General features: G+C 44.9%; 1 protein-coding gene across 4 annotated transcripts in view; it reads right to left on the bottom strand.

Moving 5' to 3' along the window:
• CTNNA2 (catenin alpha 2) overlaps positions 1-17,133 on the bottom strand; it is a 417,182-nt gene that overhangs the window by 33,439 nt on the left and 366,610 nt on the right. For all 4 annotated transcript variants that reach the window (XM_082236383.1, XM_082236385.1, XM_082236384.1 and 1 more), the window contains 3 exons: positions 11,580-11,761; positions 8,837-8,942; positions 3,251-3,385 (listed from right to left, as the gene is read on the bottom strand). In XM_082236383.1, the coding sequence (XP_082092509.1) occupies positions 3,251-3,385; positions 8,837-8,942; positions 11,580-11,761 (423 nt within the window). The remainder of the gene's footprint in view (positions 1-3,250; positions 3,386-8,836; positions 8,943-11,579; positions 11,762-17,133) is intronic.

The following is a 17,133-nucleotide window of genomic DNA, read 5'->3' as shown; positions in this document are numbered from 1 at the left end:
ATAAAATGCAGTTTATTTGCAATTGGCTATCCAAGAGAGAATGAAGAACAAGATGGAAGCAGGAAGCAGGAAGTGGGCAAGGAGACTACAGATGAAGTGAAGCTGGAATCCAGATCTCTGGATAGTCTTTTAGCATACAGTACCCAGCACTTTGAAGCATCTGCCAGAAAGGTATCGTGCTCATGTTTTTCAAACATAAATGGAGATAGGTACATAATGATACCTCCCACCTTAAAAAAAAGGGACAAAAAAGCAGGCAAATCTTCCTGTACAAATTTCACAGCGGAAAGATCAAGTGAAGTCAATACCAGTGATCTCTGGGTTTGGCGTTTGGCTTCCAACACAAATTGTTAAATGGCAATGCCAAAGGCAAACTATTCACAAGGATAATGGTGCTAGCATTGCCAAGTATTATGGCTGAATGGAAGAGAGAGAAAGAGAAAATAAAATATATAAAGACAGTGGTGATGAAAGTTCAGAAGCAACAGATGCTAAAGACTACCAAACTGGGAATGGAGAAGTCAAGCAGTTTGGCTGCTTTGGTTTCACAGCATGTGATGGTATGCCAACAACAACGAACGCAAAGGCTACTATCTGAGCTGCGGTCCAACGCCAGCTTCCGCCGGAGATAACGAGAGCGAAGAAGACAGAAACGAAAAAAAGCACAACAGCCAAGCTGATGCACGTGCTGAGTTGGGAGCCTGGTAAGAGGCGGGTGGAAGTGATAATAATTAATGAGGATGGGAAGCAGATCCTGTTATGCCAGCGGGTAGAAAGGAGGAAGATCTAAGCCTGTTGCAATGAAAGAGATAGAAAGGAGGAAGGGAGGGGGGTGTTCCCACAGCTGTTAAGAACATCAAGACTTAAAAAAAATTACAACACGCTGCATGTGTATCAAGAGACAGCGCCAATTTGGAGGAGAGGAAGAGAAGCAGGACATTTCCAGTAGCCCCTGCTGCGGGAGTTTTCGCCACAATTACTCTGGCAGGGGTGGGGGCACCCAGCAAAAATAAAGAAACAAAACAATAAAATCCTTACTCTGCCTTTGCAAACCCAACACGTAGTGCTTACTAGCAAAATATATCTTGTTTCATACGTGTGAGTGCATACACACATTTGAACAGAGGGCTTCTATATTGCAGGGAGTTGGCTGAGAGTGTTCTGGGCACTCTGTGCAATAGCATTGCAAACATTTCAGGGGGCCTGCAGGGGCTAAATGTGATCCCCTCGTGATCCCAGTAGCTAATGAGTCCCTGTCTTCTTACAGCTCTGTAATGGATTCATCTTTGTTGACTAAGCTGGGGAGAGGATTTCTGTTATGGGGAAAGGCTGGCATTAATACACAAAAGCCCTAAACAGCTGCGGTCCAGAATATCTAAAGGACCACCTAAGTTTTTATATCTCAGCTCGATCCCTGAGACCATCTGGAGGGCTGCTGCTGTTTTCCCTGCATCACAGAGGTCTTGGGCATTTGGTATCATGGCTCCTATGCTGTGGAACACTCTTCCAGAAGTGATGGGACAGACATCCTCACTTTTGACTTTCCAGGCATCTCTTGAAGACCTATTTATGTAGACAGGCCTATACAAAGGTTGGGGTTTTTGATCAGCCGGCCATTTTCAGCATCTTTGTTTTTATTGTATATGCTGCTGCATGCTATATAAGTACTTTAACAAATAAATTAAAAATATGAATCAAGCACATATTAGTGCTTTGTCCTAACATGACTGGCCCTGCCTATATGGCTGAATCGGTTAAACGTTATTCTGGTCACATGTCACATGGGAACTTTATTTTATTTTATTTAAAGAAAAGGGGTTTCTACACACTTTTCAGGTCACCCAAAGGATTAAAAGTTTGTGGCTTTCCTTGGAGGGGAGAGGGTTTGTCTTGCCAAGAAACTCTTGTATGAAGCTACACAGGCGTCCCAAAAGAGTATCTTTTGTGAATGTTCTAAAGCTGGTTTTTAAAGTTAAAAGCATATTTTGTATGGGTGGCTTTTATTTGCTCAGCCCAGTTATGCACTGGGGCCCGAGTGAGTGCAAACCTATGACCCACCCTCTCCCTACTTTAACAATATATTTGCCCTTGACACAGATCAGAACAGAGGAGGGAAATTACTATGGCTCACAAAAGGAATTGGATTTCCAAGGAGCCAATATAAAAAAGATCCAATTAATTATAATATTCACGGCTTGGCAAGGGCTTCCTAAATTACGTTTCTTCTGGAAAGGTGGCTAATTTTTAACAGGTGAAGTAGAAGGGAGGGGATCAAGCAGTTTTGCTAGGCACCATAGAGCAGGGGTTGGCAGTTGTCTGTCTTCAAGCTCCTTTGGCCTCCAGAACAGTGTACATGCCCATTGCTTATGCGCCTCAGTTGCTCACTCCTGTACACGGAGCACAGGTCAATGATGAGTAACTGTGGAGCATTAAATGACTCACAAGGCCTTTGCTGAAGTTCAGACTGGCATGCATAGGGTTAAAGGCACCTGTGCCCCCCATCTCAGATTATCTAAGGGTGCATAACAAGAACAGGACTCTCCCTCTCTTGGGCCACCTGCCTTTGCCAAATACAAAAAGGAGGGGGCCGTTATTGATAGCAGATCAAAGCTATAAAGTCTTGAATAACAATGGTTATCATTTGGGGACAACTAATTCCAGCACTGGGAGAGCTGAGAAGCAAAACTTGCTCCATCAGCTTTGCTGCAACAGGCCAGCTCCACCAACACCACCCTTCCCTCGGCTGTCATCTGGGGGCAGAAATTTCACCAGGCTGCCTCAGTGGGAGAGATGGGATGCAGGGTTCATTGCATATTCTGAGCTGAAGGGTACTTCCTGCCTCTGAACTATGCCGGCTGGTCAATATAGGATCAATTATCTAGAAATTGGCGCCTGAGTTTTATTTTCCTCTTCCTTCCTTTTTCCTTGTGTGTTGTCTTTTCATTCATTTATTAGAATGTCAGCCTGCGGGCGGGGAGCGTCTAGCTTTGATTTCATGCAAGCTGCTCCGGGAGCCTTTTTGGCTGAAGAGCAGGGTACAAATGCTCTAAATAAATCAAATAACTAAATAAAAGGGTGATAACTTTTTTAAAAAATAAAAAGAATAGCAAGAAACTTGCATATGATCAGCTGACGTATTTTGCTTCTTCAAAGCATGCCCCACCCCCAAACTGGGGAGGTGGCAGGGGAAGGGTTGGAAATTCACTTGCAAGCAGGTCATGCCAGTGACAAGATTCAGAAACCGGCTTACCCCCGAGACGATCAGTTCTCCTCCCAGGTTCTGAACTTCCGCCTTCACCTTGCTACAGATATTAAGCTGGTGACAGTACAGGGCGATGCGTTGCAGGTACGCTAAGAGATCTTGCTTACAGGCTGAATCGGGACACTGTAGATAAAGAAAAGAGATAAACAGCATGTATTTGATTGGCTTTGGTTTATACGCCTAATATACAGGGAAGAATGGGCAAGTTTGCCAACACCATATTAGAGACATTTGTTCTGCTTAACCCCTTGGCTACATATTTAACAAGGGATGGTTCTCTCGCATAACTCAAGACAGTGATTCAAAGTGCAAAGGGACCCACAAGCAGCAGAGGGAAGGGAAGGAAACACCACCCGAATTGTTTGTCAGTTACCTGATGAGCTGTAAAGTAGAGTAATTTCTGTAGCCTTTTCCTGAGGACATGGCTCCATTTGCACTGAACATAAGGTTTTACTGATACATAATGCACATTTTTTTTAAATGGTGCAGTAAGGACTACGTTGAAAAGAGGTGCTTTCAGGCCCGCAAACCTTTCATAAGGACAGAAGCAAAGCCATTTTGTCACATCACAACTGGCAACGGGTCATTTTGCCCCAACGGCAGAATGCTACCTGTGGCGCTGTTTGTGATATAACGTACAAATCAAAAAAGTTGGTCAAACCAAGCCAGTGCTGGGAAGGTTTTAAAATCGGTTCAAAAACTTGAGACAATTTATGTGACAGCTCCAGAACCTAGCAGTTCGAAAGCACCCTTAAGTGCAAGTAGATAAATAGGTACCGCTTTATAGCGGGAAGGTAAACGGCGTTTCCGTGTGCTGCGCTGGTGCCGGTTCGCTAGAGCAGCTTCGTCACGCTGGCCACGTGACCCGGAAGTGTCTGTGGACAGCGCTGGCTCCCGGCCTCTAGAGTGAGATGAGCGCACAACCCTAGAGTCTGTCAAGACTGGCCCGTATGGGCAGGGCTACCTTTACTTTTTTATTAGAAACATACAGATACAGTGGTACCTTGGGTTAAGTACTTAATTCATTCCGGAGGTCCGTTCTTAACCTGAAACTGTTCTTAACCTGAAGCACCACTTTAGCTAATGGGGCCTCCTGCTGCCGGAGCACAATTTATGTTCTCATACTGAAGCAAAGTTCTTAACCTGAGGTACTATTTCTGGGTTAGCGGAGTCTGTAACCTGAAGTGTATGTAACCTGAAGTGTATGCAACCCGAGGTACCACTGTAATTACACCAGCCCTTTCATCAACAGCAGTCAGTTCTCCAAAGGTTGTTGGAATAAGAAGGTCTTCACCTGCCAGCAGAAGGACAACAAGGAGGGAGCCAGCCGAGGGAGGGAGTAATAGAGTCTGGGAGCAGCCACCGAGAAGGCCCCCTCCCACATCCCCACCAAACTCATGCACCAGCTGTGCCTGTTCCTTGAGATGTCTGATTTGGCTACAGATGTAGTCTGGAAGAGGGGTGTGGCCCGAGGAGCGACCCGAGGGCCGGATAGAGAGACTTGGGCTGCATTTGGCCCCTGGGCCTCAGGTTTCCTAATCCTTACGCAGGAAAGGATTTGGTCCTGCCATCCATCACTGGTTCTGTCAACTGTGGCGTGAAAGGCCACAGCTCTTCAGGGCTTTGGCCAGGGGGGGTTCACCTGGAGCTGCCAGGGATTGAACCTGAGGTTTGCTGCATGCAAAGCAGATGCGCTGCCACTGAGCTTTTCCCATAGATGTGCAGCACTGAAGCATCAGGAAAGTCCTGGGGAGCTGAACTGCAATCTGGAACTTGGCAAGGCGGAGGAGGAAGCAGGTCTCCCATCAAGATAAAGACTTGGCAGGAAAAGAGAATATAGAGGGGCAATCTAACAGCAGTGGCACTGTTTTATTTTTCCATCTCCCGAATGAATAAATAAAAAACAATGCTGTGAAAATTCTCTGGGGTAATGAAGCCTAATCTCTTATGAATTCCGTATATGATAATGCCATGAAACATTTCTCTCATTGTGTGCGTACGCTGTGATTTAGCTGGACGCAACCCTCTCTCTTTTTCGCACACACTCTTAACGTAACTTTCAAGTGTGAATCCCAAAGAGAGCCTTTTCCCACTTAGTAACAATTTAACACACTCATATTTATTCCACTCTGGAGGCCCTTGTATCTGAAAGAAACTTTAAAACAAACTCTCTGGAGAGCTGAGAAAGGGTTTAAACAGGAGCACATTGCAGCAAATTAAAACTTACGATATCTCAATCTCTCTCCCTCTTTAGAACAGTAATTAAAAATGCAACAGTCCATAAAAAGTTTACATTGCACAGAGGTCTCAAAACTTCCATAAAACGTCTACATATCTCAGACTCTAAAGAAGGACAAGCAACCCTGGGTGGTTTTAAATAGGAGTTATGCCTCCAATAGTCTTTTCTGCTGCCCCTGTTCCTGCCCAATAGCTGCTCTAATTTCTTTGTAAATCACTCACAATTAGGAATGGGAGAGTTCAGAGGTCTAGATGGCCATCTGTCAGGGATTCTTTACCTGTTATTCCTGCATTCTAGAGGGTTGGACTAGATGATCCTTTGGGTCCCTTCCAACTCTATAATTCCATGATTCAATATAATTAGGTCAGTTTCTCTGAGCTTTCTCAGAGAACTCTTGGGGAAGGGAAATGGGTTCATCTAGCAGGCTAAATTCTTATCTCCCTCAGCCCCTGCAGACCAAGCCGCCTGGGTGGGTGGGAGGGACTGCCCACCTGTCTATCACCTGACATCACAGTGACATCAGACGACCCATTTTTGCATAGCACTCTGTAAAAGTGCTGATCAGCTGATGAGTGGAACCATGCAAGCCCCAGCTATCAAGTTTTTACTTTATGTTGGGGCAACAAGGAGAAGTCTCTGTAAGTCTTGCCTGGAGATTCCCTATATTCTAAAACTTACAATTGCAATTGCAGATCAGGAGGCAGAGGCATCATCTTGGAGGACTGGTCTGATTGTAGCAAGAAGCTCTGGATGGTGATAGATGCCCTATAGGAGCATCCTAGCATTGATGATGAGACCTCCATTGCTGTTGCAAGCTCTCCCAGCTCACTTACTTCACAATAGTAGTGCAGAGTGCTGGCACTAGGGTGAGCCCGGATTTGGGCCCCAAATATCTTGCCAGGCCCTCCTGATGGTTCCATCAATCTGGAAAATATGGTGGCTGCAGCTTCTGAGGGGACCTTCTCAGTGATGGCCCCAGGGATGTGGAAGTCACTCCCCACAGAGTTGCATCTGGCAGCATTTCTTGACCGCTTCCATTAGTTGCTAAAGATGTATCTCTTTACCCTGTTCTTTGAAAATCGAGGAAGTGATTTTGGTGCCCTCCTTGTATTCTGACTTTGGGGTAATGGGTGGGGATATTTTTTTACCATTATAATTGCCTTTTCATATGCTGTGACCCTGGGACATTTTTGTGAAGGGTTGTTAAGAAACTAATAAATGTGCCTATTCAAAATCTATTACTTGGATGTCAGAAATTCTGGTAAATCCCATTTTTGGGGCATATTGGCCACCACAGACAAATTTTTAAAGTACACCAACTTCTACAATACAGTTTGATCATTAAGGGGTTCTAAAGTTTTGGTGGTGGGGAATTCACGTTATATATAATTGGGTATTTTTAAAAAAACCCAGAGTTGTTTTTAAGTGGCTAACCTGTCTTTTTAATACTTCCCCATTCTTGGTTAATCATCACCACCATCATCTGCAGCAGCAGCCAGGTTCAGACTTTGGGAATGGTTTGAGTTCAGCACTTAATGGCTTGGCATTTTCAGAAATGGGTGATGCTCTCTTGCAGCAGGAGTGTGAGAAACTGGCATTACCTAGCAAACAGACTGGGGCGTCTCACATTATTTTAAGTCAGTGGTTCTCAACCTGTGGGTCCCCAGATGTTGTTGGACTACAACTCCCATCATCCCTGAGCTCTTGCCTTGCTAGCTAGGGCTGATGGGAGTTGTAGTTCAACAACATCTGGGGACCCACAGGTTGAGAAAGGCTGTTTTAAGTCATTCTGGAAGTAAGCAAACAAAATGCCTTTCTGTGCGCACAGAGGAGATCTGTGATTGACTCTGAGAAAACAAAGAAGGGTTGTCCCCATATGAGAAAGACTAACTGCAAAATATTTATTTGCCCCAACCAATTACAAGAGCCGCTCTTCATCAAGGCCAGGATCTATACGCATCATGTGTATATAGAACACAGTACATTGCACAACACAACAAATTGTAATTACATAACGCTCTGTTGTTCGCTGTTGAATAGTATTCTATGGACTTTGACCACCCCATAAAAGGCTGTCCTTGAAACACGCAGCGCACTTTCCTTCTGAGTACATGAGGGACTCTTCTTCTGAGGCTCTTATTGGCACAGTTGTTCTCCCCAGGTGAAGGCTCTTTATGAAAGTGTGCTTAAGTGGTCAGATGTAAATTGAAGTAGCTTCTTCCAGACAACCAGGCTATATATTTTTTTATTAAAAGAAACCCCTGTCTCTCAAAACATGGTTAAAAATAAATATAAAACATTGCCATGGCTACGGAAATGGGAGAAGGAGACATGGAAAGAGCTGATGGCAGGAGCCCTGAATAAAGCAGCCCATTATATACATCAGCCTTTCCCAATGTGATGCCCTCCAGATATTCCTGTTCGCATGGCCAGTTTCCAGGAGAATGGGGATTGCAAGGACCAGGAACGTCTGGAGGGCAGCAGGGTTGAAGAATGCCAGTCAATAGGCATTTTGGGGATGGGGAACCTGTAGCCTGCCAGATGTTTCTGGACTGCAATTCTCACGAGTCTTAGCCAACAGCACCAATGGCCAGGGATGATGGGTGTTGGACCACAGCATCTGGAAGGTATAAGCAGGAGGAAGTAGCTCTGTGTGAAGCTTAACATATTTGTCACAACTCCAGATGCATACAATGAAGGCAAGGCAAAATGTTTGGTGGGGTTTGGCTCTGCTGATCATAAGAACGTTAAACAAGAGCTTGGCTGGATCAGGCCAGTTGTCCATCTAGTCCAGCATTCTGTTCTCACAGTGACCAACCAGATGACTTTGGGAAATCCTCAAGCAGCTGCTTAGTTTCATTATTATCATTATTACAATCCAGTTTTCACAGTGATTCCTGTCCTGCCTGCCCAACAGGTAAGGCAGAAGGTCGGAGAAGAGAAAATCACAGAGAGCCTGGATAGCTCAGTTGGTTAGAGCGAGGTGCTGATAATGCCAAGGTTGCAGGTTCGAACCCCGTATGGGACAGCTGCATATTCCTACATTGGACTAGATGATCCTCAGGGCCCCTTCCAACTCTACAATTCTACGATTCTTTGATTCTATGATACCCCAATACAATCCTTTGGTCATGCTGACACCAGGGGCACACTAGCATGGGCATCATTGTAACAGTCTAATAAGGAGCCTGGCTGGATCAGGCCAGTGGTCCATTTAGTCCAGCATCCTGTTCTCACAGTTGCCAACCAGATGCCTGCAGCACCTGAGCATGAGAGCTCTCCTCATATATTTTCAAAAACTTATTTGTAAGAGGATTTGTTCCCATTGAAATTACCTGATCAGCCACAGCACGGGCCAATTTGTCCATTCTTGAGCCAGCTTCTGCAATCTTCTTGGCAGCATTAATGACATCAGATGTATTCTTTAATGGTCCCTTACCCCTGGAAAATACAAGGTAATTACAGTGCCATCTAATTAAATTATGGAAATAAATAGAGTTAATATCCTGGATAAGAGGTTTTAAAAAAACCTTCAAAAGGGGGGGGGGAAAGAGCTGTAGTATGAACGTCTTCCCAATTTAGTACGACATCACCTTTCAACTGCTTATTATAGCATAGCTTGATTAGGAAAAGAAGCAGGAAAAAAATAGAGGAAAAGCCTTCTGGATTCCCTCATATGCTCCAAAATGCTTTGGCAGCACTTTTCTTTGATTTCGCCTCTAAGCTCATGAACTATGTTTAATAGCATGTGCATTTTTAAGTGCTCATTAAGACAGGGTCCCTGGTGGAATGCAAAGCTTTTTCATGAGAGAGGGGGGAAAATAGAACCCCTCTGTTATTCCCCGAGCTATGCTTAATGCAAACTCAAAATGCAGAAATGGGGCATGCGGGTTTCCGTGGAGTGGGAAGCAACATTTGCAGCAAGCATGAATGACCCACTAATGCATATATTTAAGATTAAGCAGTGGGTAAAAAGCAGCTTTGTTTCTAGAGTCACTTTTTTTTTGCAGTTCTTCCTTCTACTTCACAACAACTGGAACTGCTTCGTAGCAACTAGAGGTCAGAGAACAACCCCACCGCCTTGGGGCTCATTGAATTCTTCATCACAGTAATGAATGCAAAAATCCAGGTGTTCCTGAAGTGTCAGGACATTGGTAGGAAAAAATCAGCCTCCTTAAGACACACGCCAGAAAGACAGAAAAGCTCTCCTTTCATGCACAAGCTGTGCTTTGCCCCATGCAGCTCCACGCATTTGGGGAAAGGGTGGCCTAGCTCAGTAGTGGACTATCTGCTTTGAATACAGGCAGGGGAGCACTAGCTCATGGGTAGGCAAACTAAGGCCTGGGGGCCAGATCCGGCCCAATCGCCTTCTCAATCCGGCCCACGGACGGTCCGGGAATCAGTGTGTTTTTACATGAGTAGAATGTGTCCTTTTATTTAAAATGCATCTCTGGGTTATTTGTGGGGACTGCCTGGTGTTTTTATGAGTAGAATGTGTCCTTTTATTTAAAATGCATCTCTGGGTTATTTATGGGGCATAGGAATTCGTTCATTCCCCCACCCCCATATAGTATGCCCCCCCCCAAGGTCTGAGGGACAGTGGACCGGTCCCCTGCCGAAAAAGTTTGCTGACTCCTGGCTAGCTGCTCTGGCACATGGAGAGTGGGGACGAGGCGAGCCACACATGTGATTGGGGCAATCCATGCACGGGGGTGCTGTGGCGATCCACCCAGCGGGCACTGCCTGAGGGCACTGCGGCAAGCTGCCCATGGAGTCCGCCTGGTGGATGCAAGCACCACACTGCCATTTGGGGCAGCGCAAGGCCCTGAGCCATCGCGTCACTCCCAGGAGAGATGTGTGGCTCAGGCGTGCTGCAGGCCTGGCCCCGCGATAAGTGTCACCCCCCACAGTGTGCCATTTTGTCACCCCCTCAGGGATGGCACCCAGGGCGGACCGCACCCCCCTTTCTACGCTCCTGAATACAGGAGGCTCCAGGTTCGATCTTCCATCTAGGGCTGGGAATGTCCCCCTGCATGAAACCTTGGAGAGCTGCTGCTCATCGCAGTTGACAACGCTGAACTAGATGGACCAAATGGTCTGATTCAGTAGAAGACAATCTCCTCTGTGCTGCCTTTGCCTGGGCATTTTCTATTTGAAGCATTCAAGGCATCACAAGGTGTTCTGGGTGGTAGACTCTCTAAGGTGACAAATCTCTATATGGGCTGTACTACTTAAAGCAAAAGCTGAGGCCCCACATGACTGAACACTCACCCATGCAAATAATATTCCCTGAACAATGAACAACCAGTTTTAAAGGGAGAAGGCAAGGATATATTGTTTCTCCATGACAAGAAAGGCCTTGCTGAATCAGAAGAAAAGCCTATCTAATTCAGCTTCCTGTTTTCACAGTGATGGTTTCTGTGTGGATGGGGTTTTAATTTTTTTTTGTTTCAAAGAAGTACAGTGGTACCTCAGTTTACGAACTTAATCCATCTGGAAGTCCGTTCTTAAACCAAAGCCATTCTTAAACCAAGGCGCGCTTTCCCTAATGAGGCCTCCCGTCGCCGGTGCCCTTCCACCGTTCGGATTCCGTTCTTAGACTGAGGTAAAGTCCTCAAATCGGGACACTATTTCTAGTTTTGCAGAGTTTGTAAACCAAATCGTTCTTAAACAGGACTGTTCTTAAACCAAGGTACCACTGTATTCAAGTGAGGGAAATCCCTCATTTGAAATCAGTGGAGGACTTGGGTTTTTTGTTCAGTGCCAAAATTGAGTGCCCGTCCCACCACACGTTCTCCATTTTAAGCCTTTGTTGCAGTGCCTCCTGCGGCACCAGCTTGGCTAGAAATGGGGTGCAGGTGAACCAATCCTGCTCCCCTAAACTCCTCGTCAATTACCCACATAGGAAGCTGCCTTATACAGAGTCAGGTCATTGGTCCATCTAATCCATTGTTGTCTACACTGACCAACAGCAGCTCTTCAGGCTTTCAGGCCAGGAGACTTCCCCAGCTGTCGGGGATTGAACCTGATGCCTTCTTGCAGACAAGGAGGACATCATCTTTGAGTCATCATACATACCTAGTGAAGTCTGTCATCTCCATCATGATCATACACATCTGCTTGGCCAGCACAATGATATCGTTGCCGCTGTCGTCCCACTTGGCCACTTCGGCATCCAGTTTGCTCTTTTCTTGGTGGAATATCTCTACTTGCTCTGCTATTTTAGCCTTCTCCTCCTGGGGAAGCTGGGCCATGATAGCCTGGATTGAAACAAAAACAGAACAATTAAAAGAAGAAGAACAGCTGAAGTCGTCGTAAGAACAAATGCTTCCAGTCACTTGCACATAACTGGAGGAACCAGTTCATAAGAGCTCGATTTTGTAAATTCCATAGGACTGGCTGGGATAGTCTGCTTCAGCAATTCGTATTATTTCCAGGAGTAAATCAATGGTTTCAGACACCCTACAGGTTGTGCGTTTCACCTTCTGGGCTTAAAACATTGGCTCCAGAAACCTCAGCAGAGTAGTAAATATGGTTGGCTCCAAAATTGCCAGATGTTGTTTCATACTGAGATAAACAGACAGTTTGTTAACATGTGTCTGTGCAGAAGTGGCTTGTCAGGTGAGGTCACTATGCTAACTTCCTGGATAACCACTGCTTAGTGAAGGGGACGATACGGTGGCACTAATTCACTGGCAGAGCCAATCCAGTGCTCTTACCAACCTCCCCACGGCCTCCTCCCTTCTCTGTAAGCAGCATAAACCCAGCTTCTTTTAAGTATATAAATCTTTCTGCTCTTTTCATATTTGGTGTGCCAACCCTCGACTATAACAACAACAACAACAACAACAACAACAACAACAACAATAACAACAACAACAATTTATTATTTATACCCCGCCCATCTGGCTGGGTTTCCCCAGCCACTCTGTGCGGCTTCCAACAAAGTATTAAAATACAGTGGTCTGTTAAACATTAAAAGCTTCCCTAAACAGGGCTGCCTTCAGATGTCTTCTAAAAGTCTGGTAGTTGTTCTTCTCTTTGACATCTGGTGGGAGGGTGTTCCACAGGGCAGGTGCCACTACTGAGAAGGCCCTCTGCCTGTAACTTGGCTTCTCGCAGTGAGGGATCCGCCAGAAGGCCCTCGGCGCTGGACCTAAGTGTCTGGGCAGAACAATGGGGGTGGAGACACTCCTTCAGGTATACAGGACCGAGGCCGTTTACGGCTTTAAGAGTCACCACAAACAGTTTGACATGTTTTCCAACCCTCTAGAGAAGCCCCAAGGGAAGCCCCGGAGGAGGAAGGCTCAGAGCCAGGGGAGTGGTGGTGGGGCACTGAGGACAGCTCAGAAGAAGAGAGGAGGAATGGTTAGAAGCTGAAGAGGCAACAGGCTTTGGCAAGCAGCTTGGGACCAGTTTACCTACGAGATTGTCTTACTCTGCATGCTCCCATTCAACTCTTTGATCAGCAGAACTGGCACTGCGACAGGTGCCACATAATACCTGTTCCACATTTGTAAAAACTCGGTCATTTAGTGTAGTAGTGTCTACCCTTTGAAATGCCTTTTGAAATCAAGCAAGTGCCTTCACTGTACAGTGGTACCTTGGTTTACGAACTTAATCCGTTCCAGAAGTCCGTTCTTAAACCAAAGTGTTCTTAAACCAAGGTGTGGTTTTCAATAGCAGAGGGGGAACTCAATTTCCAAATGGAACACACTCAATAGGAAGCGAAACATGTTCTGTATCCAAGGCAAAGGTCAATGGTTCGAATCCCCGCGACAGGGTGAGCTCCCGTCAACCTAGCAGTCTGAAAGCATGAAGTGCAAGTAGATAAACAGGTACTGCTCTGGCGGGAAGGTAAATGGCGTTTCCGTGCACTACTTTTGTTCGCCAGAAGCAGCTTAGTCATGCTGGCCACATGACCCGGAAGCTGTACGCCAGCTACCTTGGCAAGCAAAGCGAGATGAGTGCCGCAACCCCAGCACTGGTCACGACTGGACCTAATGGTCAGGGGTCCCTTTACCTAAAAACATTCCTGTTTAGACAAGCCTACCCAGATGCTTAGAAACCTGAGGCGATTTTAATCTGTATTTTAACATTTGTATGTATTTTGTCTTCTTCTTGATTTTACTTTTTATCATTTGTAAACAGCTTTAAGGGTTTTTTATTTTTTAAAAAAACAATCAAGTGGTGTATAATTTTTATGAAACGAATAAATAAATATACCGCCTCTGGGATGATGCTGGTCCTGGACTGGTGGATTCTAGTTTACTCCAACTTCCCAAAGAAACCAGCAACTAAGTTGCAACACAGAACAGTAGAATTATAATAATTGCTTTTGAAGATCAAATAGGCATTTTCAGCAATGATTTCCAGGCTGAGATACTGTTTGACTCCAGGGGTTCTACCAAGTTGCGTTGCACATTTAATGGGGTGTGACATATATTTAAGTGTCATTACAGTTTTTCTTGTTTATGTCACTTCCAATCAGCTGTAGTCTCCCTCTACGTATTCTTAAAGTGCTCTTGGCTTTTAAAAAATTCATAATTGACCTTTTCCGAAACCAGGATTAAAAAAGGTTATCTAGAAGCAGGGGATAAAAAAAAAAATATGGAGAAAATTGGCAAGTTAATCAAATTAGAATTCAATGCCTGAGTTTTAATTAGGCCTTATCAATGTAACTCAGCAGTCTGAAATGTTAGTGTGCAAAAGCTTCTACCATTAAAAGAAAAAACGGTAAAGAAATTGAGCCCGCACTCTGTATCTGAAAGGGGAAAAAATGAGCTTCTTTTATGTGTGTGATGCTGTTCCGTACTGCAAGATGATAAATACCTGGATGTGTGTACATGTACAGACTTGCAGAACCCCTTCTCTGTTACTGATATGTGGCGTTGTTCCCAACTTAGCTGACACACTAACCTTGACACCCCTGTGCCTTTTTAAAAAGCGCTTTTTCCTTAGAAGGAAAAAGAAAAGTGCTTTTTTTTCTGTAGGAGCTGCAGCAAGGCATGCATATTCTGTTATATATATTTTTAATCAAAGATAAAACACTGAGCTATTAAAAGGCTAACAGCTTCTGTGGAGTTGTATTATAGCCACAAGTAGCCTCCAGCTTTACACAGCCAAGGACACTTTTGCATGCGCTCTACAACTGCTCTGCACAAACATGAAGGTATTAGTTTGGGGTGAAGAGTCCTGCAACTTGGGAGTCTCCCATTTCATTTCTTCTATTTTTATTTTTTAAAACAAATAAATAAGAAAATGAACATGAGGCTGGGAAGGAAGTTTTGATAGTTTAGGGTTTTCCTTGTCCTCTCCCTTGACTAGTAAAAGTAGATTATTGAAAATGAAGAAATAAACCTATTGCACAACTTATCAGCATATTTGATAATAAAAGTTAATACTCATATATGTATATATATTGTCAGGGAACTGCCATCGGCTCAGAGGCAAGAGGTGGAAGGGCAGTTGTGTTGCAGGGAGCCTCCGAAGATCATGCGAAGATCGTGCGAAGATCGTGCAAAGATCGTGCAAAGATCGTGCGAAGCAGCACTTCCTCCGGCGAGGAGGGAAGCCCTGCCTCCAGTGGGAAAGGGATGCAGGGATCAGAAGATGTTAGAGAGAGCCACAACACCGAGCCTGAGCAAAGCGGAGGGGAGGCAAGTCCTCCTTTGCCAACACCCTCTCTGCGCAGTCGGTTGCGCACAGAGAGGGGAGGAGAAGAATGGGGTCAAAAGACTGGTATGCTTGGGAAGGTTTAAGGACCGCCCACTCCCAGATTCTGCTAGCGACTGAGCAGACGTGGACTTGAGATGCTCTGCACTGTAAATGGTTTGGTACAGATAATAAAGCCTGGAAAAGACAGGTGGGAGTCTTGCCTGTTTGCTCTCAAGCAACCATGCCGCCACATAACATATATATTCCCTTTAACTTGGGTTGTTTACAGAGACTACTCAAAAACTGCAACTGAGTTAAAATTGCAACAATTTTCCTTTAAATATCTCTTAAGAGATTCCCAATTTGAAATGAACTCCTGCTTGGGCCTATCTTTGATCTTTTCCGAAAGATTGTCTAATTCAGCATGTTCCACCATCTTCAGTAACCATTCTGATCTAGTGGAATTTTGGGGGGAAAGGACAGGAAGTCAAAGTTTATGTACAAAATTTATTGTTAGAAGACTTGTATCCTGTAATTGGATTTTTGTTTTGATGAGTGGTATTTACAGATAACAGTAATGATACGTTCTTGCTGTGTAGATGCAATTATGGAAAATAAAGCAGGGGGGGGAGAAAATGAAGAAATACTGCCTAACATGTAGTTTTATCAAAATCTAGCTTTTTGGCACAGAAGTTGAGTCTGTTTGTAGCAGCACCTGCATAGCATTGTGAAGGCAGCATTATTGGCAGTTACTTGGAGGTCATGGTTAGCAATTCTATTAACACGGAATATGTTATCTGATGCAATTACTTTGCTAATGGCAAATGGGACTGGGATTATGAACAAACTCTATATATGTGGAGGCTGCAAAAGCCTTTGTGTCAATTTCTGATGCTCTCACAGAGAAATGTCACAGTCATTTCAATACTTTCTGTCATACTCTACTGTAACCCAAAAAAGAGAGCTCAAACTGAGAGAACTCTGCAAATAGGATCAGGCTTAATTCTCAATGGTTGGGATGCCTAGGGTGATGAGAGTCAGAAGACAGGCTTAGCCCCTCCATCCTATAGGTGTCAAGGACAAAGAATTAACTACAAATAGTTCAGTATCCACTTTGTGCACCAGCTGAATGCTGCCATCCATTTTCCAACGCACATATGCCGGAAAGGGAGTTTCTGCAATGTAAATTTTTCAATGGCACAAATATTGCAAGAGCCCTTACACTGGCTCTGGCGTTCATAATTCAGTTCCCCATCTGTAACATTGGACCAATAGTAGGACTGTTGAGGATTCCTGAGATTGTGCTGCCCACCAGAGATTAGACCCAGGGTGAAATAGAGACATTTAAAATAAATAAATAAGATGAATTAGGATTCTCCTTCCATCATTTCAGTACTAGACTCTGGAGGGAGAAGAGCAGGGGAGAAGCAATCACATCTGGACCATCTTTTTAGCCATTCATGTGTCTACTGGCTTTTGACAATACTAGGCCCCCTTATGGGCAACCCTTTTCTTTTAGCAGTTGTTGGGTGCTACGGCAATGCAAAATGCACTGGCATATTCAGGAGTGTCTAAGCCAGTCTTCACTGATCTGGAATGGATGCGGGTGGCGCTCTGGTTTAAACCACTGAGACTTGGGCTTGCCGATCGGAAGGTCGGTGGTTCGAACCCCTGTGACGGCGTGAGCTCCTGTTGCTCGGTCCCTGCTCCTGCCAACCTAGCAGTTTGAAAGCACGTCAAAGTGCAAGTAGATAAATAGTTACCGCTTCGGCGGGAAGGTAAATGGTGTTTCTGTGCGCTGTTCTGGTTTTGCCGTAAGTGGCTTAGTCATGCCGGCCACATGACCCGGAAAAACTGTCTGCAGACAAATGTCAGCTCCCTTGGCCAGTAAAGCGAGATGAGACCACAACCCCAGAGTCGTTCGTGACTGGACTTAACTGTCAGGGGTCCTTTGCCTTTACCTTTAAGGCAGTCT

Source organism: Podarcis vaucheri, assembly GCF_965113315.1.
Source record: "Podarcis vaucheri genome assembly, chromosome: 9".
Lineage (NCBI taxonomy): Eukaryota > Metazoa > Chordata > Lepidosauria > Squamata > Lacertidae > Podarcis > Podarcis vaucheri.
This window is presented reverse-complemented; position numbering and strand designations above follow the sequence as displayed.